The 27,977-nt window shown below is 32.6% G+C and overlaps 2 protein-coding genes across 6 annotated transcripts; one reads left to right on the forward strand and one right to left on the reverse strand.

Annotated features, from left to right (window-relative positions):
* Positions 1-402: 402 nt before the first annotated feature.
* Positions 403-27,977, forward strand: LOC127094458 (alpha,alpha-trehalose-phosphate synthase [UDP-forming] 1). Of its 5 annotated transcripts, none has more exons than XM_051034003.1 (19): positions 403-685; positions 19,861-20,090; positions 20,182-20,712; positions 21,029-21,126; positions 21,250-21,638; positions 21,809-21,923; positions 22,086-22,187; positions 23,195-23,345; positions 23,908-23,996; positions 24,572-24,620; positions 24,713-24,813; positions 25,025-25,212; positions 25,368-25,485; positions 26,193-26,360; positions 26,430-26,552; positions 26,641-26,728; positions 26,819-26,949; positions 27,053-27,151; positions 27,354-27,977. In XM_051034003.1, exons 3-19 carry the CDS (start codon positions 20,208-20,210, stop codon positions 27,735-27,737), a joined length of 2,898 nt encoding a protein of 965 aa, XP_050889960.1. In that variant the 5' UTR covers positions 403-685; positions 19,861-20,090; positions 20,182-20,207; the 3' UTR covers positions 27,738-27,977. The 5 variants fall into 5 exon arrangements, with proteins under 5 accessions (XP_050889960.1, XP_050890396.1, XP_050891343.1 ...); XM_051034439.1 differs by having other exon boundaries at positions 19,861-19,943; XM_051035386.1 differs by lacking the exon at positions 19,861-20,090 and having other exon boundaries at positions 20,223-20,712.
* LOC127086477 (uncharacterized) lies at positions 16,948-17,700 on the reverse strand. The gene is made up of 2 exons (XM_051027252.1): positions 17,320-17,700; positions 16,948-17,274 (listed from the first exon to the last, which is right to left on the reverse strand). The coding sequence occupies exons 1-2, from the start codon at positions 17,698-17,700 to the stop codon at positions 16,948-16,950; spliced, it is 708 nt and encodes a 235-aa protein (XP_050883209.1).

The following is a 27,977-nucleotide window of genomic DNA, read 5'->3' on the forward strand; positions in this document are numbered from 1 at the left end:
TAACATAGGTGTGCCACATATTATATATTTTTTTTGACAATATCACTATAAATAATTAATGTTTATTTTTGAGTTATGTTATTTACTTTTTACAACTCTACATTTATGTATTTTTTTAAAAATCATTAGTGAATTAAGTACTCTTTGTAAAATAGCTCAAAGCTTCTTTTTTATATTATATTAAACATATTTTTTAATTTATATAAAATTATTAAAGTTATATAATTTAAGACAATTGAAGTAGGCCAAATTATGATGTCAAAAAGATTTGACATAAAGCCTAACATCCTTAAATTATGAAAATGATGAAATCCTATTTAAGCAAAATCTTATATTGGTCCATTCTATTTTCCAGTATACACTTGCACTCAAATTTAAACTTTATAAAAAAATATTAAAAAGCAGAACAAATTCCCTCCAATTGATTGGTCTCGTCCCCCACCCGCCAAAAAGAATACACCTTCGCTGAGATACTTTCTCTCGCATCAAATGCACTCGCTCTCTCTCATTAACAATTCTCACTTCTATATAAACCCTTCAGTTTCTCTCTTCTTCTTTCACAATTCACTATCAAAACAACAGAATAGTTTTCTCTCTCTGCGAAATTCCAAACCTCCATTTTCGTTCATTCCCTCTCTGGAACTCTGGAACAAAGTAAGAAGCAGTAAAAATCGGCGTCTTTCAGGTCAGTTTTCTTGCTTTTTATTTGATTATTTGTGTTTAGTGTTTATGCGTGGTTGATTATTGACTGGATTGATTTTGAATTTGAATCGAACTTTTGATTAGATCTGTAGAACTGCTTGATTTTGCATGAGTTTTAGAGTCTGTATTCTAAATTTAGTGATGTTGATTTTAAGTTTTTGAATGTTTACAAGAAGTTGATGCAGGAGGAAAACCGAAAGCGAATGCACGTAATTTTTTATGTGAAAATTATTTGTTCATAATTTTTCTTTATAATAATTAAGCTTTTAAATAGCTTATTAGAGAATTTGTAAAATGAAAAAGTCACTAGGTGTATAGAGAAAGAGAAATCGTTGACGCGTTATTCTATTGTGTGAAAAGTAGAATGAAATTTTAGAAGTCAATTATGGTCAAAATTCGTTTGATTATTCACATGAGATAGTATTTTTGTGGATATTGGCATTTTTGCATTATTCTAGTAGTGACATAACTTTATGCGTTTGTGGTCCCCTATGTGTTTGTTAATTTGCTTCTTTGGCCCTTAGCAAACTACCTTCAAATGGAAGGTTTTTAAAACGGCCGCGTTCGTGTAAAGACTTTCGTAGATTCAGTCGGTATAGGTGTCATAGTTTTTATTACGATCACCGCAGTGTGAATTAACCACAATTTCGTTTTCATTGTAAAAACGGTGAATAACTGTATCTCTATGGACACCTTCTGATACCGTTTTGTCACAACCATTTTCACGGTAATGAACCTTATTTTAGAACCTTTCCTTCAAAATCCTTTAATTAGTGTCTTGGAACTCTAAAACATTTTCTGAAGTGGTATGGAGGGGGAGTAAAGATGTATAATGATAGAATCATGAGAAAAAGAAGTTGTTGAAATGAATTCTGTCCATAGATTCTAAAGACAGGCTTTTGTGTAAAAGATTGCTCCCATCTATATAGATTTAGTATCACATGTGATATACTCAGGCACCCATGTGGTGGTAGAGTTTGTGGATGACAGGAATGATGGACCCTAGAAGAGTTATGCATGAGGTTTCTATTATTCTCCATAAAAGCTAAGTTAGTTAGTATTATGACAAGTTTGAATTTTGTAATGTTTAACACCCTACTGTGTTTACTAAGTCAAATTCTATGTCATCATTATCCAAAACCTGTCGAGTTGTATTTGGAATGCTAATAATTTTGGTTCAGGTGATTATGGTAAGAATGAGAATAGTCACGCTCTAAATCTTAGTGGTCTAGTAATTATCTTTATTCTGACTACAAGCAAAAGTTTCAATAACAACAAATCCATATTTCTGGCAACCATTCTCATTTCCATATGTCTGGCAAACCATGATTTCTCAGTTTCTCAGTGTAACTAGAACATTCTTGGAAGTTGTTGAACAAGCAGAAAACCACACATTTAAGATTACAGCTCAAGAACAATTTAAACTCCTTACATCCACTATAGAATCAAAGTTGAGAAGAATTGTAGTCAAGTTGATAAAGTCTTGAAATTATTTACTGTTTGAGAGAGAGAGAGAGAAAAAATCTTCAAGTTGCAGTCTAGATTGTGGGTCCTGAACATTTTCCAAACCCAGGTTGCAAGTATCTAACTTTGGATCTTATGCTCATTGGATGATAAAAAGTCAGTGCAAATGGTTCTCCTTTTGTAAGTGTTATGCCTCGTGTGCTTCTTGCTGACGTATAGAATAATTCTAACAAACATTTTATAGTGTATTACACCTTCTCAAAGCCTTTGTTTTTTTAAGTTGCCCCTTTAGGTTAATATTCTAGGTAGAGTTTCAAATGTTGTGTATTATTTTGGGTTTACTTTAAAAAAAGACACTACATCATTATTATAATTAAAAAAAGGTACCTGATGTAGAAGAACATGGTGCTTGCAAGAATAAAAGTCTTGAGAGTGATTACCTAATGCATCTTTATAGACTACTAGTATTGAGAGCAAACAAGGAAAATTGTAGGGTCAGAAATAAAATTATCATGCATGAGTGTAGAATCTTTTGGACCAGAACTTGCAGGGTAAGGTATAGATACGCTGGTGGTGCCCATGAAAATGACTTTTCTCATGTGTTACTAATATTTAAATATGTACACATGATTAAGATTCTTATAAAGATTATGTACTATTAAAATTAATCTATATTATTTATATTTATTTATTAATATAAATAAATTGTTGATAATTATAAATTAATTATTTTTATTTAAAAAATAGAGATTAATTTCTATCCATGAAGATTATAACTATTTTTGCATATGATCAATTCACAATATCATACCAATTTATAAATTTTTAAACTATATTTATAAGTATACCTCTTTTTATGTCTTGCTTACTCTGAGATCTCAGGTAATTTTTTTGTCTCACATTAATTAATAACAGAACAGTGTGCTTACGACACATAGTTTATTGCAAGCTGAATCAAACATCCAATGATAATATTAATATACTAAATGTTAATCGTGCACACTAGAATTCATATGCTTTTTCATGCATAACTTTTTTTTTCGAGTTAAAAAAATGTCTATAACTTTTCCATAAAGCCTTCTATTTAAATTCTTACTATAATATTTAGAATAAAATTTTCTTAAAATAAGTATCTTACAAATATGTTTGTGCTGATATCTAATTTAACATTAACCGAAGGTCATTGCTTGAGCTCAACAAAGTGATACCTTTATCCACAAAAATTATATAAATTACTTTTTTCAAACTTTCCCAACTCCAATTATTGTAACTTTGCGGATTCGAAAAACACAAAGTTTGTCAAAAATAACTTTTTTTTGCACAAATAATGTTGTCTATAAATACACTTCAAAAGACTGGTGTGATATTTTAGAATGTGTCCTTAAAATATGTGGTAACCATACAATCCTACCTGAATTTATGACAAGTTTGGATCTACTGGATTTCCCTGTCCACCTTAGCTCTTAGGGTCCATTCCTTTTAGAACTTTGATTTCACGTATCTGCCAGAGGCAACTCAATAATGCGACCCCCCTTACCTTTATATGTACAGAAAAAATAAAATGCCGCAAAATTTAATCAAAAAATAATTGTTAGGAAAATTCTGGAAATCTTTGAATGATTTACTTTTGACGCTTTTTGAGCAACTAGTCACATGTTTTTCTTATCTTTGTCAAAAGATCTATACAAGTTTTATTTTGGTGTTTTCCTCTTATATTTGATTTCTTTTGGTTGCAGTTATGTTATCCACTCTTAAAACTATGCCTTGACATTCTTTTATTAAGGAAATAAATTTTCGGTTTAATCACTAACTCTTAAATTATATAAATATAAGTATCTCTAAATTATATAAAATCCAATAATTTTAACCGGATAATGATTGAACATTCACCCAACACATACCTCTGCCTTAATTTTGTTGTTGAAAAATTAAAAGAATGCTTAATGTGTTGAACTTTTTTTTCATTAATATGAAGATAAATCAAACAAATAAACTTATAATATTTCTAAAAAATTGTAAATATTTAAAAGTTTAGTTTTTAAACTTCTCTTAAGTATGAATACTTTTAAAATGATCAATATTTGTATGTATATCTTACTCGTGATAATTTTTTTTTATTGTTTTATTGCAAATAAAATTTATAGTTTTTTTTACCATTATGGTAATTTAACATAATTTTAATATTTAATTTTCTATTGTAAATTTTTAATGTTAATTGAACAATCTAATTTTTATGTTATACTTTATGATAAAAAAATATGAGAAAATGAATGATGCTTATAAATTAATTTTAAAATATTATTGAAATTGTATATTATTTATATGATATGGTCGAATGATATATTTTTATTAAAGGATAGTGTAAAAAAATTTAGCATATATTAAAAAATTATTAAGATATTTTAATTTCTTTTAAACTAACGTATATTGTACCAAAAGTCCAAAACCGCTTATATTTGGATTAATTTGTAATGGGCTTTCAGTATTTAACTAAGGTCTTTGTGTATATAAGTAAGACTTTAAAGCATGAGATATAAATTATCTATTTATTGCTAACAGTCATCTTATAAAGTATTATCTATAATTTAATGCTATCTGTCAGGTGGACCATACTAAAATAAAATCCAAGATCTTATTAGAAAAAAAATTAAATCAAAAGAGGACAAGATATGAAAATAGGTTTAAAAATGAGGGGGAAATTCAAGACAAAACTTCAAATCTAACAAAAAGTGAAAGTTAAGAAGACCTAACTTCTTTCTATTGAAATCTAAAGTTACATTGGGATATATATCATTCCACCACATATAACTAATAACTATCAAATCTAAATTAACTAGTTTATCTACATAATAATTTTCTTTCCTGTAAATATAAGTTGCTAAAAAAATAAAGTTACTCATAACTTGAATACAGTTGCCCCATCTATTCATTAGTTTTCAAGGCACGACATATGGTTTACTATAGGCAAACACCGTTAACTTAGAGTTCGTCTCCAACCTCAACCTATTCCAATACTAAATAGAAGCATGCTCCACAGCTAAAATGACTACCATAATCTTAGTATAAAGAGCATTTTTCGATCCAAGATTACACGCAAAGCTACTCAAATATTTACCTTCATGGTCCCTAAAAATACCTCCATATGTCGATAATAAAGAAGTACCACAATAGGCTACATCTGTATTAACCTTTACCCAATTGAAGGAAGGAGAACACCACAAAATTTCATTTTGGGCGGGTAAACTATAACATATAAGTTCTTTAAAATAATAAATTCCTGAATGTCATTGTTTGACTATTTTAAAGTAGAGTTCCTAGCTTGAGCTGTCTGCGAAATAATTGTCGAGCAATGTGATTTCCATTGCTTGAAGCAATTTTGAAAACAAGTCGTGTTCCTGGCACACCAAATGGCAGAAATAATGTTGGTTACCGCAACGAGAATCACAACCTTACATCGCAGCGAATGCCTACTGTCAAGAATCTTTAAACAGTTCTCCATGGAATTAATGTGAGGGTTATCGTTTAGCAAACCACCAAGCCAATACCACAAGTTCTTAGAGTACCTGCAACCAAAAAACACATGTTATAGAGACTTTGCATTGTGCCAACAAAGAGTGTACATAGAAGCAAGGTGCATCCCCCTAGAGACCAACATGTCATCCATAAGCAGTTTATCATATATTAGTCTCCAGAGCAATAATAATTTCAAAGGCGGAACCGACCTATTCCCAATCAAGGTACCTCAAGAAGTTGCTTGATGCAAGCTAAAGAGGTGTCGCATCGACCCTTAACAGAAATAAAACTGTTTTTCAAATTTAAAAATGTTGAAGATAACGACGGTGTAAAAGCTTCAAATATGATGATTATGATTTTTAGTTGAAAAGCTAGATAAGTTGTTAGCATTGCAATGCTTAAACCAATGAAGGAGACGAAATTACGCGAGTGACGTCCAAACAACCGTTAAATGTGATTAGTGACTATATTGTTCTTTACTAAATTAATTTTACAAATTTGACCACTTTTAATAGTTTTTGAGCTGTTTGAAATTCTGTTAGATTAAGAAATATAAATAGTCTGAACTACCCTATTGAAAGGACTACTAAAATGGACTATCTTATCTTGAATAGACCGATAAGATCGGGAAAAAAAATTATATTATAATATGAGTTTGGGGCTCTAAATTACCTACCCAATTCTAAATAGGTTATTTATTTATTTATTTTTAAATAAAACATTTTTCTTATAAATATTTTAATTGTAATATATAAAATATATTAACTACATTGTAATAAAAAAATATTATAACATATTTTAAATATAATACAAATAGAAAATTATTCAGAATAATAAATAAATATTCAGTGTAACACAAATTTAATAGAATACTATAAAATTGTGAAGTGAAACATGAAAAAAATATAATATTAACTTGATAATAATTATTAAATATAATAAAAGAGATAGATTTATAGATGAGACAATTCAATATTATTTTGTTTTAAAGGGAGACGACAAAAAAAATATTAGCATAATTTTTTAAATATAATTTTAATTGTTCGAGACAAATGGCCAATGACCCTGTAGGATAGCCTATATATAGTATTAAGTTTTTTTCAGGACCAGGCTAAAAAAAATTCTTACAAATTTAGATTCTAAGTCTAAATCTCAAACTCAATGTTTTAGAAACTTAGCGAATCAATCCATATAAACTAACCTATTTTAACAACTTTAGATATGAATCCACATACTTGCTCTCAATGCAACTAATAAGTTAAAGGTAGTGCATTGTCAGTATAAAAAAATATTACACTGACATCCAATTAAAATATTTTATATTATCAAATTATAAAAAAGTCATACACTAACATCCAATGTAAATATTTTATATTGTCAAATCATAACAGTATTTTAAAAATAAAAATATGGTGTGACGGGATACACGAGTCTCATTGGTTGATAGTGTAAAAATATTTTACACTGTCAGTGAAGGAAAATAGCGATCCAAAACGCAACGGAATATAAAAAAAAATCTCCTTTAGTGATCCTTACAAATGAGCATGATCAATGATATAATCGTTACCTCTTATGGTGATTGAAACCTTTGATGTAAATCTACGGAGCGATCACGAACGTTGAATGGTGACAACGCTTCTACTCAGTCCACACGAACGAATTCCTTCAATCTCAGTACTAGCTACTACGAATGAAGGTTTTGAGTGTGAGAGAGAGAGAGAAACGAAATTACAATTGCACCAATGCTTATGCACAAGGATTCTATTTATAGAACCACTTGTGTGGGCTGCAAGCTAAAAAACTAACTTAAGTGTATGTGGCTCATATCTTATGATATGCCAAAATCACTTAAGTGCATGGTACCTTACCATATTTCGTATTCTACTTAAGTACACCGTACCTTACGATGTTCTATAATTCACTTAAGTGCACCGTATCTTACGGTGTTTCTTATTTACTCTATCTCTCATCATTCCGTCCTTTTGTGTGTGACCTTGTAGATTTTTGCGACATTAGCAATTATATTAAATCACGTATTTAACATAATAAACAATGAGCGGTATCTAACAACACATCACTGTTACCCAAGACACGAAAATTTCATGTGATCTGACAAATCCTTTTGTGATAATACTTATGTGTACAATTACCCTTTTGCCCTTATGTTTATATTGAACACAAGGCATAGACTGTGTCATCCTTGTCCGGTTCAATATTGGACCCGTAGACATCTATCTTGTTACGCAGGATGGGCAAATTCCATCTAGGTCACTCATGTCCCTCAACATGCTTCGTGGAGTACCCATCAACTGTCTTTATGGTCATCCAATTACCGACAATATTTGATCAGCAATAAGGCACTCGATTCTATATCTAGGGTCCATAGTGGTTTCAGGTCGAAGGGTGATATACACCATTATCACCATGAGAATAACTTATGACACTTTGCATAACATTCTATATAGTATTCTCATAGCAGGTCAATCCAGTATAAATATTACTCTCAATATTCATACATATGTTTAAGACTTGATAACTCTTTATCTATGATCCATGAGATGTGATCATCAGTCTCTATACATAATAGTCTTAATGCTTTAATGTTATCCCACTTCACAATAAAGCTCGACTGCGAATATTTTAAGAATAATGTCCTTATGTTTAATGGGATCTTATGATTAAGTCACACTTAATACATTAAACGGACTAGCTATTCTAGGAACTTTATTAAACAAACATAATAAAGAAAAAGCCTTTTATTATTAATAAATAATTCGATACAAGTACCAAAAGTATTGGCCTTTAGGGCTTACACCAACAATCTCCCACTAGCACTAGAGCCAATCAGGCATACCCCTAATTCCCACAGATCTAGTATGGTCATCATGCTTCTGCTGCGCAAGAGGTTTTGTCAATGGGTCAGCAATATTGTCAAGTGTAGGTACTCTGCATATTTTCATATCTCCTCTATCTATTATCTCTCGAATGAGGTGATAACGCCTAAGTATGTGTTTGGATCGTTTGTGAGATCTAGGCTCCTTAGCTTGTGTGATAGCACCGTTGTTATCACAATAGAGACCAATGGGATCCACAATGCTAGGAACTATGTCAAGTTCACAAATGAACTTTTTGATTCAAACAACTTCCTTTGCTGCACTTGAGGTAGCAATATACTCGGCCTCGGTTGTAGAATCAACAAGTGTATCTTGCTTTGAACTTTTCCAGCTCACAGCGCCACCGTTTAAGCAAAACATATAACCCGATTGTGATCTAAAGTCATCCTTATCTGTCTGGAAGCTAGCATCGGTGTATCCGATTATAGCAAGCTCTTCCTGACCTCCATATATCAAGAATGAGTCCTTAGTCCTTCTCAAATACTTAAGGATATTCTTGACAACTATCCAATGAGCATCACTGGGATGCGATTGGTACTTACTCGTTGCACTTAAAGCATACGAGACATCTGGTCGAGTACATAACATGGCATACATGATAGATCCTATTGCAGGTGCATATGAAATCTTATTCATGCGATCCCTTTCTTCTTAGTTGAAGGGGATTGTGTTTTTGATAGACACATGCCATGTTGTATAAGTATGAATCCTTTCTTGGAATCATGCATATTAAAGCGTCTCAGCATTTTGTCTATGTATGTACTCTGACTTAGGCCAAATAGTTTTTGTGATCTATCTCTATAGATCCCGATTCCTAATATATATATAGGCTATTTCACCTAGGTTCTTCATAGAAAAGCATTTCCCTAACCAAGACTTTACTTGTTGTAGGGTAGAGACATTGTTTTCAATGAGTCATATGTCATCTACATATAATACCAGGAAGACGATCATGCTCCCACTAACCTTCTTGTAGACACAAGGCTCATCTTCATTCTTGATGAATCCATATTGTTTTACTGTTTCACCAAAACGAAGATTCCAGCTTCTGGAAGCTTGTTTTAATCCATAGATTAATCTTTGTAACTTACATATCTTTTGGGCTTCTTCTGGTATGTCAAATCCTTCAGGTTGTGTCATGTACACATCCTCAAGAAGATTCCCATTAAGGAAAGCAGTTTTAACATCCATCTGCCATATTTCATAATCATGATATACATCGATAGCAAGTAAGATCCGAACAGATTTAAGCATTGCAACTGGTGAAAAGGTTTCATCATAGTCAACCCCATGAATTTGTTTATATCTTTTTGCAACCAGTCTTGCCTTATAGGTATGTACCTTACCATCCATGTCAGTCTTCTTTTTGAAGACCCACTTGCATCCTATAGGATTAACTCCTACAGGAGGCTCTACCAAGGTCCAAACCTGGTTTATGTACATGGAATCCATTTCAGATTTCATGGCTTCTAGCCACTTCTCAGACTCGGGACCAGTTATGGCCTCTTGGTAGGTCATAGGCTCATCTTGATCCATGAGTAATACATCACCTTGATCAGTTATGAGATATCCATATCTCTCCGATAGGTGACATATCCTGCTTGACCTACGTTGGTCTTGTTCTACTTGAGCAGGTTGCTCTTCCATAATTACTTGTGTTTCCTACTCTAATTCCTCCATAGGTGTATCAATGCTTTGTGATTCTTGAATTTCTTCAAGTTCTACTTTCCTCCCACTGATTCCTTTTGAAATGAAATCCTTTTCTAGGAAAACTCCAGTTCGAGCGACAAACACTTTGCCCTCAGAAGGATTGTAGAAGTAATACCCTCTTGTTTCTTTAGGATATCCCACAAATAAGCATTTGTCAGATTTGGGCTCAAGCTTAGTTGAAATTTGTCGTTTCACATAAACTTCACAACCCCAAATCTTCATGTAAGACATATGTGATTTCTTACCACTCCATATCTCATATGGTGTCTAAGATGCTATAAGATGCTGTCAATAATGCATGTCCCCAAAAGGAGTTCGGAAGATCGGCGTGACTCATCATGCATCAGACCATGTCTATCAAGGTTCAATTTCTTCTCTCAGATAAACCATTCCATTGGGGTGTTCCAAGAGGAGTAAGTTGGGATAGAACCCCACACTCTTTCAGATGGTCACCAAACTCTAGGCTTAAATATTCACCACATCGATCTGATCGAAGAGTTTTAATATTCTTACCTATTTGGTTTTGTACTTCATTCTTGAATTCCTTGAACTTTTCAAAGGACTCTGATTTGTGTTTCATTAAATACACATAACCATATCTACTGAAATCATCAGTAAATATGATGTAGTACTAAAAACCTCTTCTGGCTGGTATGTTCATTGGTCCACATACATCAGTATGTATGAGGGCCAAAAGATCATTAGCTCTTTCACCTTTTCCTATGAATGGAGACTTTGTCATCTTTCCAATTAGACAAGATTTGCATATCTCATATGATTCATAATCAAAAGAGTCTAAGAGTCCATCTTTATGGAGTTTGGAATTGCGTTTCTCATTTATGTGGCCTAATCGACAATGCCAAAGGTAAGTTGGATTTAACTCATTAGGTTTCACCATTTTAGTATTAATGTTATAAATAGGCATTTCAAGATCAAGGACATATAATCCATTGTTCATTTGTGCAGTAGCATAGAATATATCATTTGTCTTACCAAGGATTGATCGCAAAATGTTGTTAGAGGTGTTTGTTGTCATGGTAATCTACATGAAAATAATGAAAATATAAGTATCAATAACATATTTAATTAGACCTTTAATTAAATATGCTCCCATTATTTTACTCAAAACAAATTACCCTCACCATTTGATTCGGAAAATCCCATTGGAAGATTTTCTAGTGGGTCGAGATCCACATTTCACTTTGTTTTAAGTCCGCGTAGGCGGATTACACAAAACTAGGTTATTTAGGTAGGAACTCCTTCCAGTTGTATCTAATACAACTCTCAAATATTTTAGTTGGATGAATAACTTCTTATTCCAATCCATCACATGGATTATTTCCAACTTTTGCTTCTAAACATATATAATCTTATTATAATTTGTTTAGTTAAGTTTGACTCATTGTTTTAACAATTGAATATTACAATTATCCCATCGCACCTTACTAATATAGAATATGCACCTCGCGTAGGCGAAACCTACATTATTCGATACTAGTCTGGATGAGTGCTAAAACTTGGAAAACATAAACTTAATATTTAATTTGAGGGAATTTGCAATTATTCTGATCCCACTGACTTATTTATCATATAAATCGTCTCTCACATGCATCAACATACATTCACATGCATCAACATACATACAAAATGAAACAGTTATGACCCATAACACAATTGTTCTCCCAAGCCAACGAGAGAACCTAAGTAAACCTAACAACGATCTAAGCTTCTCCAAGCAAGATCTTCAAGGTTGTCCTCCTTTGATATTGTATTCTTCCCTTTCTTCATAATATTACATTATATAAAAGAAACTCGTTTTACATATGAGGGAGTGAGATGAGAAAAGAAGTTATATTAAGAGATTAAAAGAGAGACACGACACGCAGGTCGTATTTTAAAATCTCAAAACAAAATAAAGGAAAACTAAGGACATAACCGATCACCACAAGACAATAATAATAAACACATTATTATTATTAATTTAAATTCTGTTAATTAAATAAACCAAATTAAATTTTGGCAACCATTCACACTACGCAGAGTTAGCCGGGAGTTACACAGAGAAAGATAAATAGTCTGACCTACACTATTGAGAGGACTACTAAAATGGACTACCTTATCTTGAATAGGCCGATAAGATCGGGAAAAAAATTATGTCATAATATGAGTTTGGGGCTCTAAATAGATTGCAACCTACCCAATTCTAAATAGGTTATTTGTTTATTTATTTTTAAATAAAATATTTTTCTTATAAATATTATAATTATAATATATAAAATATATTAACTACATTGTAATAAAAAAATATTATAACATATTTTAAATATAATACAAATATAAAATTATTCAAAATAATAAATAAATATGTAACACAAATTTAATTGAATATTATAAAATTGTGAAGTGAAACATGAAAAAATATAATATTAACTTGATAGTTATTATTAAATATAATAAAAGAGATAAATTTATAGATGAGCCAATTCAATACTATTTTATTTTAAAGGGAAACGACAAAAAAATATTAGCATAATTTTTTTAATATAATTTTAATTGTTCGAGACAAATGGACAATGACACTATAGGATAGCCTAAATATAGTATTAAGTTTTTTTTTTTCAGGACCATACTAAAAAAATCCTTACAAATTTAGGTTCTAATTCTAAATTTCAAACTCAATGTTTTAGCAAATTTAGCTAATCAATCCATATAAACTAACCTATTTTAACAATTTTAGATATGAATCCACCTACTTGCTCTCAATGTAATTAAGAGGTTAAAGGTAGTGCATTGTCGGTATAAAAAATATTACACTGACATCCAGTTTAAATATTTTATATTGTCAAATCATAAAAAAATCTTACACTGACATCCAATGTAAATATTTTATATTATCAAATCATAACAATATTTTAAAAATAAAAATATGGTGTGACGGGATACACGAGTCTCATTGGTTGACAATGTAAAAATATTTTACACTGTCAATGAAGGAGTGAAGGAAAATAACGATCCAAAATGCAGCGGAACATAAAAAAAATCTCTTATAGTGATGCTTACGAATGGACATGACCAGTGATAGAATTGTTACCTCTTGTGGCGATTGAAATCTTTGATGGAGATCTACGGAGCGATCACGAATGTTGAATGGTGACAACGCCTCTACTCAGTCCACACGAACGGATTCCTTCAATCTCAGTGCTAGCTGCACGAATGAAGGCTTTGAATGAGAGAGAGAGAGAGAAACAAAATTACATCTGCACCAATGCTTATGCACAAGGGTTCTATTTATAAAATGTGTGGGATGCAAGCTAAAAAGTCCACTTAAGTGTATGTGACCCATATCTTATGATATGCCAAAATCACTTAAGCGCATGGTACCTTACCATATTTTGTATTCTACTTAAGTACACTATACCTTACGATGTTCTACAATTCACTTAAGTGCACCGTACCTTATGGTGTTCCTTATTTACTCTATCTCTCATCATTCCGTCCTTTTGTGTGTGACCCTGTAGGTTTTTGTGATATTAGCAATTATATTAAATCACGTATTTAACATAATAAACAGTGAGTGGTATTTAGCAACACATCACTGTTACCCAAGACACGAAAATGTCATGTGATATGACAAATCCTTTTGTGATAATACTTATGTGTACAATTACCCTTTTATCCTTATGTCTATATTGAACACAAGGCATAGACTGTGTCATCCTTGTCTAGTTCAATATTGGGCACGTAGACATCTATCCTGTTATGCAGGATGGACAAATTTCATCTAGGTCACTCATGTCCCTCAACATGCTTCGTGGAGTACTCGTCAACTGTCTTTATGGTCATCCAGTTACGGACAACGTTTGATCAACAATAAGAGACTCGACTCTATATCTGGGGTCCATAGTGGTTTCAGGTCGAAGGGTGATATACACCATAATCACCATGAGAATAACTTATGATACTTTGCATAACATTTTATATAGTATTCTCATAGCGGGTCAATCCAATATAAATATTACTCTTAATATTCATACATATGTTTAAGACTTGATAACTCCTTATCCATGATCTGTGAGATGTGATCATCAGTCTATATACATAATAGTCTTAATGCTTTAATGTTATCCCACTTCACAATAAAGCTCGACTACGGATACTTTAAGAATAAGGTCCTTATGTTTAATGAGATCTCATGATTAAGTCACACTTGATACATTAAACAGACTAGCTATTCTAACTTAGAAAGTCTATTTGTAGTGATTTCCCTATATGTAGATGTGGATAACCAAAAAGCACATAGACTTCATTCCTAATAAAAAATTTCCAATATATTCATTATGCATCATGGGACAAAAGAATGATTGCTACAAGCCAACACCACCAAACTAGAATCCAATTCTAGCAAAAAATTAGACCATTTCATTGCTATAGCACGCGCCATTGCTAAGATTATTGTCATCAACTCTACAAAAAGGGCATCACTTGATCCCACATTACAAGAAAAACTACATAAGAGAGTAGTATCATGGTCCCTAAAAATACCTTCACATGCTGCAATAGATATAATTCCTTGAGAGGTACCATACCGTTTGCCTTGATCAAATTATCCAAATAAGGGTTCCATAGAACTTCCTTGACAACAATTATAACTGGAGGATGAATATCAACTTTAAAGGTCTTCAAAATCTTGAAATCAAACATAACATGGTTGGTTGTTGTCTTGGTCAAGGAGTCTGAGATCAGAACTTGAGACATGATGTAGGAAATGACGGTTCTCCAAGGAATGAGTTTACCATTGAATCTAGCTTGATTCCTAGCCTTCCACATGTTGTCAAAAATATTGATTACGACTACCAGGAAAACCACAGAGCATTGTTTTGACCAGGTTTGCCTAAGCAGCTTCCAACAATCACCCATAGAATTAATGGAAGGGCCAGAGTCCATAATTGAAGCCAACCAAATCCAAAGTCTTCTAGCATAGGAGCACTTGAAGAAGAGATGCTCTAAAGATTCTACATTGTAATGACATAGGTTGCACCTGGAGGTCATGTGAACACCTTTATTTGTGAGCTTATCATTAGTGGCAATCTACCAAGAATCACCATTTACAATAATAGAGGCTTTGTATGAGGGATGAAGTAGTTCCAAATAATCTTACCTCAGGGATTTTCTTGAGCAGAGTTAGCTTTAAATGAATAAGTAATCTTGAAGGTGAGGATGCCATTTGACTCAAGACGCCACACTTTCTTGTCCTTTGAAACATCATTTGCAATAACTATGTTTTGAGTAAGACTAGAGATCCGAGGATATAAGTTGATCACCAAGTCAAGGAGATTGATATTGTGATCTTCAATAAAGTGGCCAATCTTAGATTTTAACCTCCCATGGAGACAGGGAGGATTGTTCAAGAGACTTGTCAAAGTTTGACCTGCCCAATTGTCTAATCAGAAGTTGAGACTATTTTCATTACCAATGAGCCAGGAAGAATTAATCTCAAACTTAACACAGGCTTCCTTCATACTACTCCAAATATAGGAGAACATATGATGACCAATATTCCCTCCAGGTCTAAGAGCTCTGTCTCTAAATTATCCAATGGCAGCATTGCAAGAGATTAGAGGCCAAATTCAGAGTGGATATAGATTTTATCCCCACACCCTCTCTTTAAGACATCCTGACAACAAGAGTTCCAAGATATAGTCACCATTTTCTTTGGTGGATGTCACCACTCCAAATGAACTTTCTTGTCCACCCTCAATGATTTTCACAAGAGAACAAGCTCAGGAGTACGCCAACATACTATGGATTAACATACTATGAATGATAGGTTTTACCAACAACATCCTACCAGTAATGAATAAGAGAAAGGTTTTCTAAGTAGCTAGTTTAATATTGATTTTATCAATAATAGATTGAAAGTAAATGTGTTTAGATTTATCCTTAAAAATGGGGACTCCCAAGTAAACAAAAGGAAATGAGCCCACCATGAAGCCCCTAAGGTTGGCCAAAAGAGAGTGCTTCTGAGAAGTGAGAGAGCCAACATACAAAATTGATTTTGAAGGGTTGATGTGTTTCCCTAAGGAGTCATCATACTCCTTGAAGATAATATTGATTGCTTGGATGGAAGAAACATCACCTCTTCTTAAAAACATGATGTCATCAGCAAAAAGAGTGTGAGACGGGACATTGACATTCTTGGTTTCCTTTATAAGTTTGATCTTGTCCTCAGTAGCTAAGGTAGTGAACCCTTTACTTAAGACATCTTCTGCAATGCAGAAAAGAAGAGGTGATAGAGGGTCCCCCTGTCTGACCCCTTTCTTGCACTTGAAGAAACCTCTGGCTTGGCCATTGAGAGGGATGGAGATGTAGGCTAAGTGGAGAATGCAATTAAATCAATGACAAAATTTTGAACTAAAACCAAACTGTTGAAGCACTCTTATGACGAAGTCTCAACTTAATGTATCAAAGGCCTTGGATATGTCCACTTTCATAGCCATGTTGCCACCATAAGACCTCTTGTGAAGCATGTTGCCTACCTCTGAAGTAAGACAAATACTATCTTTAATAAACATGTCATGAACAAAGGCCTTTTGCTCCTTAGAAATGATTATTGGAAGAATCTTTGACATCCTGTCTGCTAGGATCTTTGTGATTATCTTGTGTTTTAAGTTGGCCATGGCAATGCCATGTACTTCTCAATGTAGTCTACACCTTCAACCTTAGGGATTAGAACTAGAGTATTTGAGTTATAGTTTGGCTGAATCCATCCATCTGTGAAGAATTGCATTGTGGCTATTATCACATCCTCTTTGATAATTGACCAAAAAGTTTGAAAGGAAATAGGACCAAAACCATCAGGGCTCCTAACACTGTCACCGTTAAGGCTAAATACTGCACCATGGATTTCCTCTTGTGAAGGTAACATGGTAAGAAGATTGTTAGCTTGGTCATTGACTAGCTGGGGGACCACTCTTTCCACTAGATTACTATCCTACAAAATAGGAAAAATGTTAAACGAATCATAATAGTGATTGACCACATGTGTGGCAATCTTGTTAGGATCAATTGTCAAGGTGTCATCTATCTTTATTGAATGTATCCCTCTTGCTGCGTTCTTGATCTTAGCAATCATGTGGAAATACTTTGTGTTCCAATCACCTTTAGCATACCACCTCACTCTAGCTTTCTCCTTCCAGAACAAATCCACAATAAAGAGGGCATTATCTAAGATGACTTGAGCATGATTCTCTTTCTCAATGAGATAATCAGAGTGGCTCTGAGCAACTATGTTATTTTGCACCTCTTGCAGACAAATCTTAGCTTTTCTAACATTCTTATGAATGTTTCCAAATATTATCTTGTTCCAATCATTGATCTTACACTTTAATAACTTTAGCTTCTTTTTGAGGATGAACATTGGGCAACCAATCACCTCAGTTTTCCAAATAGAATCCACTAAAACTAAACATATTAGAGAGCAAATAAACATATTAAAACAATACATACACTATTCATAAAACTCAACTATCTTGAATTTGTTGAGTTTATAGATGACTAAATGTGCATGTCTACCTCATTTAGATTCACCCTGTGACCAAAAAAAAAAAATAGAGCTGCATGGAACACACATAATAGATGATGTATGTTTAAAATCTTAACTTGCCCAAAAAAAATGATGGTAGGACGGATTCAACGAATCCTCCACCTCTAAAAACTAAATATTGTAAAATTTATATAAATATCAACGTCTATAAAAACTTCATAAAAAAATACTCAATATTAAACAAAAACAAAGTGCGCGAACTTAAAATAAAATCTAAAAAAAGATTCTATTAAAACGGATAGGCCTAACATGTCATACTCATTTGCTGTCCTTTATTCAGCTAAAGTTTAGAGTGATATGCTAATACTAATAAATACTAATAACGTGGTATAAAACAAACTAAATACAAAGGTATTTAATTTGTAAAGCTTAATAGCGCACTGAATCTTTCATATTTTTCCAAACTTCAAGAGTTTGGGTCTACGTCAAATAATTTGGGTAGCTCAATGATGGAAGTAGCTTGACGAATTCTTTTGCTTTTAAAAAAAAAAAAACTAAACTAGCAATAAAAACGTGAAAAACATTTATCAGTTTAACAAAAATATAATCAATTAACAAACTTTTGAGGTTAACTTACTGCAAATCTCAGTTTTTAAATTAAATTAAATTTAATGTTTAATATTTTTATTTAATTATAATTAGTAATCATTTGATTAAATTAAATTAAAAATTATAATTAATTGAACCCCACTCAAATAGTAAATAATATATATAATAAACCAACTATATGGCACAAAATAAAAGCATAACACTTAATATCTCAGTGAAAAATTGTTCTAGAATTGTATCACCACCATTAGTAGGTCTTTTAATTCGCGTGTAAAATGTTTAATCATATAATCTTAATCTAACAAATCATCCGATATTTATTTGTTATTTTTTTAATAAACGGTAAGTGTTTGTTATAGTTTTTTTTTGTTATAAATAAAATATTTTTTATTATTTAATACTTTATCCATTTTAATATAATTATTAAAATTGGTCATTTTATACCGATTAAAAAATATAATAAATAAAAGAGAATAATATTTTTATCAAATTATTCATATCTATTATTAGTGTATATGAATTATTATAAATATAAAATGATAGAATAATAAATTGAGAGTATTAATCAGAGAATAAGATTGAAAGATATTAAAATCACATTGGAATTAAAATACAATATTTATTTTAGAATAAATAATTTTATAAGATGCAATAATTATTTTAGGATAGAGAGAATAGTATTTTTTAAAAATTATTTTATTGAAAATCATTTTAATTTTAAATTGAAAAGCTAATTCTACTATACTTTTCAAAATCTATTTTCTTTCCAAACAAGAACTTTAAGTTTATCCATTTCAACTTTTAAAAATATATATATTAAAGAAAAGTTAGTTTCAAATTTCTAAACAAATTTAAAATCATTTTTAAAATCCAAAATAAACTCACCTAAATCAATATACAAACTATATACACTACTCTTTATAGAATGTGTTATATAATGTTACTTACTTAAAATATACAAATTCAATGATGTGTTTATTTATTTATTTTTGTGCCAAAGAAATAATACAATTATTAGTATATTTTAATTAAATAATTATTCATTAATAATATTAAGTAATTAATATATAAATAATTTTGGAATAAAAATATTATATAACATGCTCATTAGACTTTTCCTATAATAATATTAAAATGCATGACAAGGAGCAATTCACTTATTGGTTGGTTGGAGGGTTTGCATTGGGGTTTTGAATAATAAATAAATAAATTAAAAATTGCAAACACCTCATTTAAATATTGAGATAAAAAAAAAAAAAAGAGTATTAACTGAATATAGAAGAATTAGGGTATTTAATAAGTTTTATTGTTGAAAAAAAAAAGGGTGTGAGTTGCATGGTAGTGAGGCTATAGAGGGTTATAAAGCTTACACGAGGATTCTACTGCTTTTCACTCCTTTTCTTCTCTCACACTCTGCCATTGCAGATTAAATACATACCCAGCTGTTGATTGACGTATTGAACAAGACTAGTCTCTTTCTTTGCTTTCAGCGTCTGCTCATTTTCGAGGTCTCCCCTGAGCTGTACTTTTAACCTCTTTCACTCCTTCTATCAGATGCACACTTTTCCTTTTTCTCATCATCAATACGTTCCTCACTTTTTTTTATATATATATATATTCAATCAATGTCCTACGCGCTTGATTCTTTTTTATAGGTAAGCTTAGGAATGTGAAATTTTTATGCTTGATTCTTTTTTCCCTTTCATTACTGTTTTATTATACTCTGTTTTATAAAAATATATGCAGGAGTATTCTATTGATTCTATTCAACCATGGTTGGGTTCCAGAGCGAGCATATGTCTGGGAATGGGAACAACAAGTATAATGCTGGTAATTATAACAGTTCTACAAGTCGTGTTGAACGGCTTGTGAGAGGAAGAGAACTAAGAAAAAGCAGCAAGGCATCGGCATCTCCATCTCCTTTGATTGAATCTCCTGATAGTGTTCTTATTAATAATAATAATAATATTAACAATAGTAATGATAATAATAATAATAGTAATCATAATTGTAATAATAATAAACATGTGGCTACTGAGTCTTTTGAGCATGACATATGCTTAAAAGAGTATAACAACCCTGGTGCTTCCCATGTTGAACGATTGCTGGAAGGTGCAGCAAAGGCTCTTGGGGATGGATATGTAAGGGAAGATGGAAAGCCTATGAGACAACGGCTTTTGGTTGTGGCTAATAGACTGCCGGTTTCGGCTGTTCGGAAAGGTGAGGATTCTTGGTCATTAGAGATAAGTGCTGGAGGCTTGGTGAGCGCTCTTTTAGGTATGTGCTGAATTTTAGTATATGTTCTTTCTGGTTTGAAATTTGCATATGAATTTTTAACTGTTATTGGTTTTGTAGTAAGTTCTGTTGCAATTTGAAATGAATTTGGCACATATTTTTAAATTCTTGTTCGCAACTGCAATTGTGGAAGCAAAATATAGGTTTTAGAGGTCTCCGCAACGTTATTTCAACTCCAACTGTGGCCACATTTGCATGCATTATACATATTTCTGCAAAATCATTTGGTTTCTAGTGTAACTATGTAATTTAAAACCTAGCTGACAGAGGTTACTAATGAGACTGTTTTTTCATAAAGGTGTGAAGGAGTTTGAAGCGAGGTGGATTGGTTGGGCCGGTGTCGATGTGCCAGATGAGGTTGGACAGAAGACACTCACTGAAGCATTGGCTGAAAAGGTACTTTTTCTCCCTCAAAATGTTAGAAATAACTCGTGCATTTGTCATTGTGGTGGTGTTACATCAGTGAATTTTAGTGTTTTTATTTTTAAAACTTTCTTTTGCTTGTTACTTGTGTTGCAGAGGTGTATCCCAGTATTTCTTACTGAAGATATTGTTCATCGGTACTATAATGGCTATTGCAATAACATTTTGTGGCCCCTTTTTCATTATCTTGGACTTCCGCAAGAAGACCGTCTAGCAACAACTCGTGGTTTTCAATCTCAGTTTGACTCGTATCAGGTGGCAAACCAAATGTTTGCTGATGTTGTAAACAAGGTCTATGAAGAGGGAGATATTGTTTGGTGTCATGATTACCATCTTATGTTTCTACCACAATGCTTAAAGAAATTTAACAGCAAAATGAAAGTTGGCTGGTTTCTCCATACCCCTTTTCCATCTTCTGAAATTCATAGGACTCTGCCATCTCGCTCAGAGCTTCTTCGTGCAGTTCTTGCTGCTGACTTGGTTGGGTGAGTTGCAATTTGACTCAGCATTTTGGCAACATTCTTGCTCTAACTTTATCATTTTGGTTCTAACCTTTGTGATTTTCCTTTATATGTTGTCCTTTATAGTTTAATCACTTTCACTTTCTCTTATTGTCATTGCTTCTGACTTGGATAAGTATAACTTTTTTGAACAGTTTCCACACCTATGATTATGCACGACACTTTGTTAGTGCATGTACTCGCATTCTCGGACTTGAGGCAACACCAGAAGGGGTCGAGGATCAAGGGAAACTGACTCGGGTTGCTGCAGTATGTGGTCACAATTCTTTTCTAATCTGATTGATACTTCCAAAGATTTTGAAAATAAAATGGCTTAAAACGTTTTGAATGAAACTGTTCTTTTTAGGATGTAAGCAATTAACACGGGATGAAAATAACTACTTAATTGTTTCTTTTTCTCTTGCATGTCAGTTTCCAATTGGTATAGACTCAGATCGATTCATACGTGCACTTGACACTTCTAACGTTCAAAATCCCATCAAAGACTTGCAAGAAAGATTTAAAGGCAGAAAGGTATTCCTTTTACTCTGTATTAACTGCTTTTGTGGTTAGTAATCTTACTGTATTCTCTGCATGGTTGTCCTATGAATTTTGAGGTTAATTCAGATTCTTAATGTTATTTCTTCCTATTACAGATTATAGATTAGAGTCATGACAATTTTGGAAAACATAAAAACTATTAAGGATTATAAATGGGAAAGTAGGTGATGTTGTCCACCATAGTGAGTTGGTTCCATTTGAATTAAATTAGATTGACAGAAAGGAAAGCAAGAAGAAAAAAAGACATCAAGGCCAAGACGACTGTTGCTTGGTCATCCTATAATCTTGTCTTAAAAAATATGAGAAAATGCAACATGACCTTATGTTCTTTCATCCATACACCACACAACTAATGCACTATGCTATAGTTACTTATCACTATTTCTAAATCACTTGTAGAGCCAGTTTAACTTGTTTTCGAGAATATTTGCTGCACGTTCATATTTGTGATGTTTACCTGTTATGGACTAGTTGCTTGTTGTGTCTTTCTCATATTAATATATAACCAAAAAAAATCCAACCTTATCCCACTGCATGAGATTAACTACATGCATCAAATTATTCCTTTATTTTTCTATCAAAAACCATATTTTCCAACCATTTATACCATGGCCTTCTCTAGTGGAAGTTACTATTATCATTTTATCCCTACCACTTTTAATCAGATGATATTCTGTTTCATCCGCTTTTCTGACCGGAGCCTAGGCCTGGTGATCTTCTCCTCATTAGAGCTTTCACAGCTCCACACTTCCATTTGACAAAAAGAAAGATTTATTGTCTTTTTTATTTTAATATTTCTTATCTAGTTTTTTCACATTGCACTCTTTCAGTAAAATAGGGCATTACTGCAGGAGTGACTTTGTTATAAAGATGGTTTCACTACAGAAGTTGTATTTGTGTTTTTCCTCCGCCCTAAGTCAAATGCTACTTTAATTGGTTCTATCATCTGACCTCACTTAACCATTTTTCTGGCTTGACAGGTAATGTTAGGTGTTGATCGCCTTGATATGATTAAAGGGATTCCTCAAAAACTTCTAGCTTTTGAAAAGTTCTTGGAAGACAATGTTGAATGGCATGATAAAGTTGTTCTGCTTCAAATTGCTGTGCCAACAAGAACAGATGTTCCCGAGTGTATGTTCTACTTATACGATTCCATTTCTTTAATCTAGGATTGTGTTTCAATTTTTCCCTGTTGTTTTGACTTTTGACAACTCGAAGATACACCTTCTTTTATATTTTTCCGTTTCTTGTTTGTATTACACTATGTTGTTGGACAAAAATAAAGTCTTTTTACACAAGAAGAAAGCGAAAAATAGAAAGAAACAAATTATTTATGAGATCTCTTGTATTCTAAAATAGTCTGTATAGTCTGATATTTGATTGTATTTTCTAGTTCATGTATAATGATATTCCTTAATGAAAAAAATAATTTACAAAAAATTGGTACAATATAATGATCTCATAACCGTATTAGTGATTTTGTTAGGGGTCTTGAGTTGTCCAGCTTGGTCTCCTATTTGATTTTTTGTTGAATACATGTTTTCCTAGAAGTTTAAGCTGTTAGGTAGGGCAAAGATCAAAATCCTAATCACTAAGTTAGGCTGTTTTTGTGGAAGCCTAAAACTATTTTATATCTTCAACAACTGTCATATGTCACATTTTCTTATTTTTCGTATTTCTTGCATATTTACAGACCAAAAGCTTACAAGCCAGGTTCATGAAATTGTTGGTCGCATCAATGGCAGATTTGGATCACTGAGTGCTGTTCCTATACATCACCTGGTGCGTTTTTTTATAAAAATCATCATCTAATGATCACTATAACAATGCTGATTTCTCCATCCTAAACCTTATTTACTTTTCTGTCAATGTTAATTAAATATCATGAAATGATCTAATCATTAGTACTGGATACATATAGGTTTGTTCCTTTCTGTGGTAATAAGTTGTACCAACACTTTCTTTGGAATAGGTGAATTTGGGTATTGATTTTGGGAGGAATAAATAGAAGTTAAAATCATTTTATTTTGTTTGTTATACAAAGGGTATTGTGAAAGGAATGAACATGAGAATTTTTTTTCAATGGTTTATCCAAAACAGGAGAAAAATAAATAGAAATTAAATACACAAGTGTGCACAGTATCTATTAGATTCTTGAGGAAATGGAAGAAAAAGAATGAAATGCTAATAAAAAAGAATCAATTGAATTTCTGAATTCACAAAACCTATTTCAAACTTCCAAATGCTACATAACCTGCTGAATTCTATGTCGTTTATTTATTATTAATCAAACTTCCATGCTAGATGGCTTAAAGAATGTGTTATAAATTAATCTTGGATTCTTGGTATATCTGTAGGATCGCACTCTTGACTTTAATTCACTATGTGCTTTGTACGCTGTTACAGGTAAAATTTATATTCTTTGAGAATTTTTCTCTTTGAATAATCTTTCTTGTGAATGACTTTTGGTTATGGCATATCCATTCTCTTTTATCCAGATGTAGCACTTGTCACGTCTTTGAGGGATGGAATGAATCTTGTCAGTTACGAGTTTGTGGCCTGCCAAGAAAAAAAGAAGGGGGTTCTCATTCTTAGTGAAGTAATTACAACTTATTTGTATAATTATCTTTTATATTAATATCCCTATTCAGTCTACATTGGGCTTTGATTGGCAAAAAGTAGTGGGTAGCAGATAAGCTAGTTGATAGCGGATGACTAATAAACTGGTTGGTTTGCTATAAGCTAACCGATGAGATGATGCACAATTGTTATTTTCGTCGGACATGTATTGACATTTGGTATTCTTGTAGTTTGCTGGTGCTGCTCAATCTCTTGGTGCTGGGGCACTTCTGGTCAACCCCTGGAACATCACAATAGTTGCTAAAGCAATTTCTAAAGCTCTGAACATGCCATCTGCAGAGAGAGAGAAGCGACACAGGCATAACTTTCATCATGTAACAACACACACTGCACAGGAGTGGGCAGAAACTTTTGTAAGGTGCGGTATTAGTATTCTCAATATCTGCTCTTATACGTTAGAGGTTTTTGATTTATAATGAGGGTGATCTATATTATTATAGCCTGTAAATAGATGCCTTGCTTAAAACTTCAAATTTGATATACAATAGATGATGATCCTTTAAATATTTGCAGTGAGCTTAATGATACTGTTGTGGAAGCACAACTGAGGACAAAGCAAGTTCCACCACGGCTCCCAACCGACAAGGCGATTCAACAGTATCTGACGTCAACCAACCGGCTACTTATTTTGGTATGCTGTCTTATCATTAAGAATATAACTTCTTTGAATACTTATTTTTGAGGAAACCTTTTAAACTCTTTTGTTTTCTCCAAGTATTTTAGTACTTGTCTAAATCTTCCCTACTATACTTTAGAAAGACAGAAAAACACTTGTTGCTTAAAAAAAATACGAACTTGTTGAGAGTGCCGCATTTGATGTTGATGCAACTTGAAAAAGTATTATAAAGCCCCCGATACTCCAAAACTTCCAAAGTATCGGTGTGTGACACGTATCCGACATTGGTGCATGTCTGATACGTCCCGATACTTATCAAGGAAGCATCTGGTAACTAAATTTCGTTTTTCAAAATGTGGGTGATACATTTGGGACATGTCGTATATATGCACGGGATACGGAAGGCTCGTCTGGATGGCAGTGCATGATACATTTTTAATAAATTATTTTAAAATCTTGTTAAACAGAAACTGAAAAGTCTTTGTTAAAAAAACTGAAAAGCATTTGTTCAAAAAAACAAACAAACTTGAAAGCCAATAGACTGATATAGATCATTTCTTCTCTTCTGAGATCCAACTTACCATTCAAAAATTCTTAAATTACTTTTCGACTCTTTGTTGTTTAACGGTGTTTCACTCCTAATTAATCATGAACTGTACTATTTATCATAAATTTGTATTAATTAACAGCTTGTCTCGACATTGATAATATATAAACTGTAGGGATTCAATGGAACATTAACTGAACCAGTTGAGAGAAAAGGCGATCAGTTGAAAGAAATGGAACTCTCAGTGCATCCAGAACTGAAACTACCCTTGAAAAAACTTTGCAGTGACCCAAATACTACAGTTGTCGTGCTTAGTGGAAGTGGTAGAAAGATTCTAGATGAAGTAATTCTCTATACATTACTTCCGTCTTTGCAAACTACTTGGTCCATTTCTAACTTATCGTTATTACAGAACTTTAAAGAATACGACACATGGCTAGCAGCGGAGAATGGGATGTTTTTGAACTCTTCAAATGGAGAATGGATGACCACAATGCCAGAACAATTGAATATGGAATGGGTTGACAGCGTGAAGGTTCTTATTTGAAGTTTTAATTCTTCTGAGTTTTGATTGTCCCTTTCCCTTTCATATTTACTTACATTAACGCTCCTGTATTTTTCAGCATATTTTTGAGTACTTTACTGAAAGAACACCTCGCTCACATTTTGAAGAAAGAGAAGCTTCACTTGTATGGAACTACAGACATGCAGGTACATAAGTTGTTTTTAACACGATCGACTTGTTTTTTGTTCTGCATATTGTTTCTCTCCAGTTACTAATTCTCTCTCACACGATCATAGATGTTGAGTTTGGAAAACTTCAAGCAAGGGACATGCTACAACATCTTTGCACAGGTCCTATTTCAAATGCATCAGTTGAAGTCGTTCAAGGGAGCCGATCAGTTGAGGTCCGAGCTGCTGGTGTTACAAAGGTTAGACCCTTTTCTAATGACTGAGTTTAGTTCGCTAGTTTTGACATGAAAATTTTCATAATGATTTAATCGTCTGCAAAAAAAAAACTATTCTTTTCATCAGGGAGCAGCCATTGACCGCATCCTGGGGGAGATAGTTCACTGTAAATCCATGACAACACCTATTGATTATGTTCTGTGTATTGGACATTTTCTGGCAAAGGTGATTTAAATTTTCATTCGTTATGTATATGTTTTTTTGCGTAACTCCAATTTCATGTTTATTTATCAGTCTAACACGAGAAAGTGTTCTTATCAAGCATGATTGCATATATGAAATTTGTAATTGCAGTCTTTCCATGTAAATTCAAGATTGATTAGCATATTCTTGCATACACATTTGAGTTTAACATAATTGATCGCAGCAGGATGAAGATATTTACGACTTTTTTGAGCCAGAACCTTCCTGTTTTGGTGCAAGTCTTCAAAGAAGCAAGTTAACAGAAGCAGCTAAGTTTGCTAATGAGAAGGTGTCACCTTTGAAGACCCCATCGGTTAAAAATGGATTCAAGTCAACAGATCAAAACAAGGGACAACAACCTATCTCAAATTCACCGAAGAAAACAAGTAAACTTTTCAGCCGTACAGCGCGGAAGCCAGCTCCCGAAAAGATCACTTGGAATGTCCTTGACCTCAAGAAAGAGAATTACTTCTCATGCGCAGTTGGTAGAACTCAAACAAATGCTCGTTTTACACTTCCATCATCTGATGAAGTTGCTGAATTTCTGAAGAAACTTGCAAATGCATAGTTTGATTCATCCGAGCAATGCTGCTTCCTCATGTTGAGAAATAAATAATTTAACCATTTTTAGTCTGACAATTCCTTGTAATGTAGTCATTTGGTATATTTCTAGCCAATAATTTCATAGTTACTTAATGTTGTGGACAAGTAGTTTTGGATGGTCTTGTAAGAAAGAAAGTAGTATTTGATGGGTTTTTTTTTTAAAAAGATGGCTCTTTTTATTTAAATGAATGGAGTATTTATGTCA

This window comes from Lathyrus oleraceus, chromosome 1, assembly GCF_024323335.1.
Source record: "Lathyrus oleraceus cultivar Zhongwan6 chromosome 1, CAAS_Psat_ZW6_1.0, whole genome shotgun sequence".
Taxonomy (NCBI): domain Eukaryota; kingdom Viridiplantae; phylum Streptophyta; class Magnoliopsida; order Fabales; family Fabaceae; genus Lathyrus; species Lathyrus oleraceus.

Coding starts and splice junctions, on each gene's coding strand:
- LOC127086477 (XM_051027252.1), bottom strand. CDS start 17,700: ATGTTCATCCTCAAAAAGAAGCTAAAGTTATTAAAGTGTAAGATCAAT. Junction 17,275..17,319: donor ACAAGATTGCCACACATGTG/GTCAATCACTAT, acceptor CCTATTTTGTAG/GATAGTAATCTAGTGGAAAG.
- LOC127094458 (XM_051034003.1), top strand. CDS start 20,208: ATGGTTGGGTTCCAGAGCGAGCATATGTCTGGGAATGGGAACAACAAG. Junction 26,361..26,429: donor GTAGAAAGATTCTAGATGAA/GTAATTCTCTAT, acceptor TCGTTATTACAG/AACTTTAAAGAATACGACAC. Junction 26,553..26,640: donor AATGGGTTGACAGCGTGAAG/GTTCTTATTTGA, acceptor TGTATTTTTCAG/CATATTTTTGAGTACTTTAC.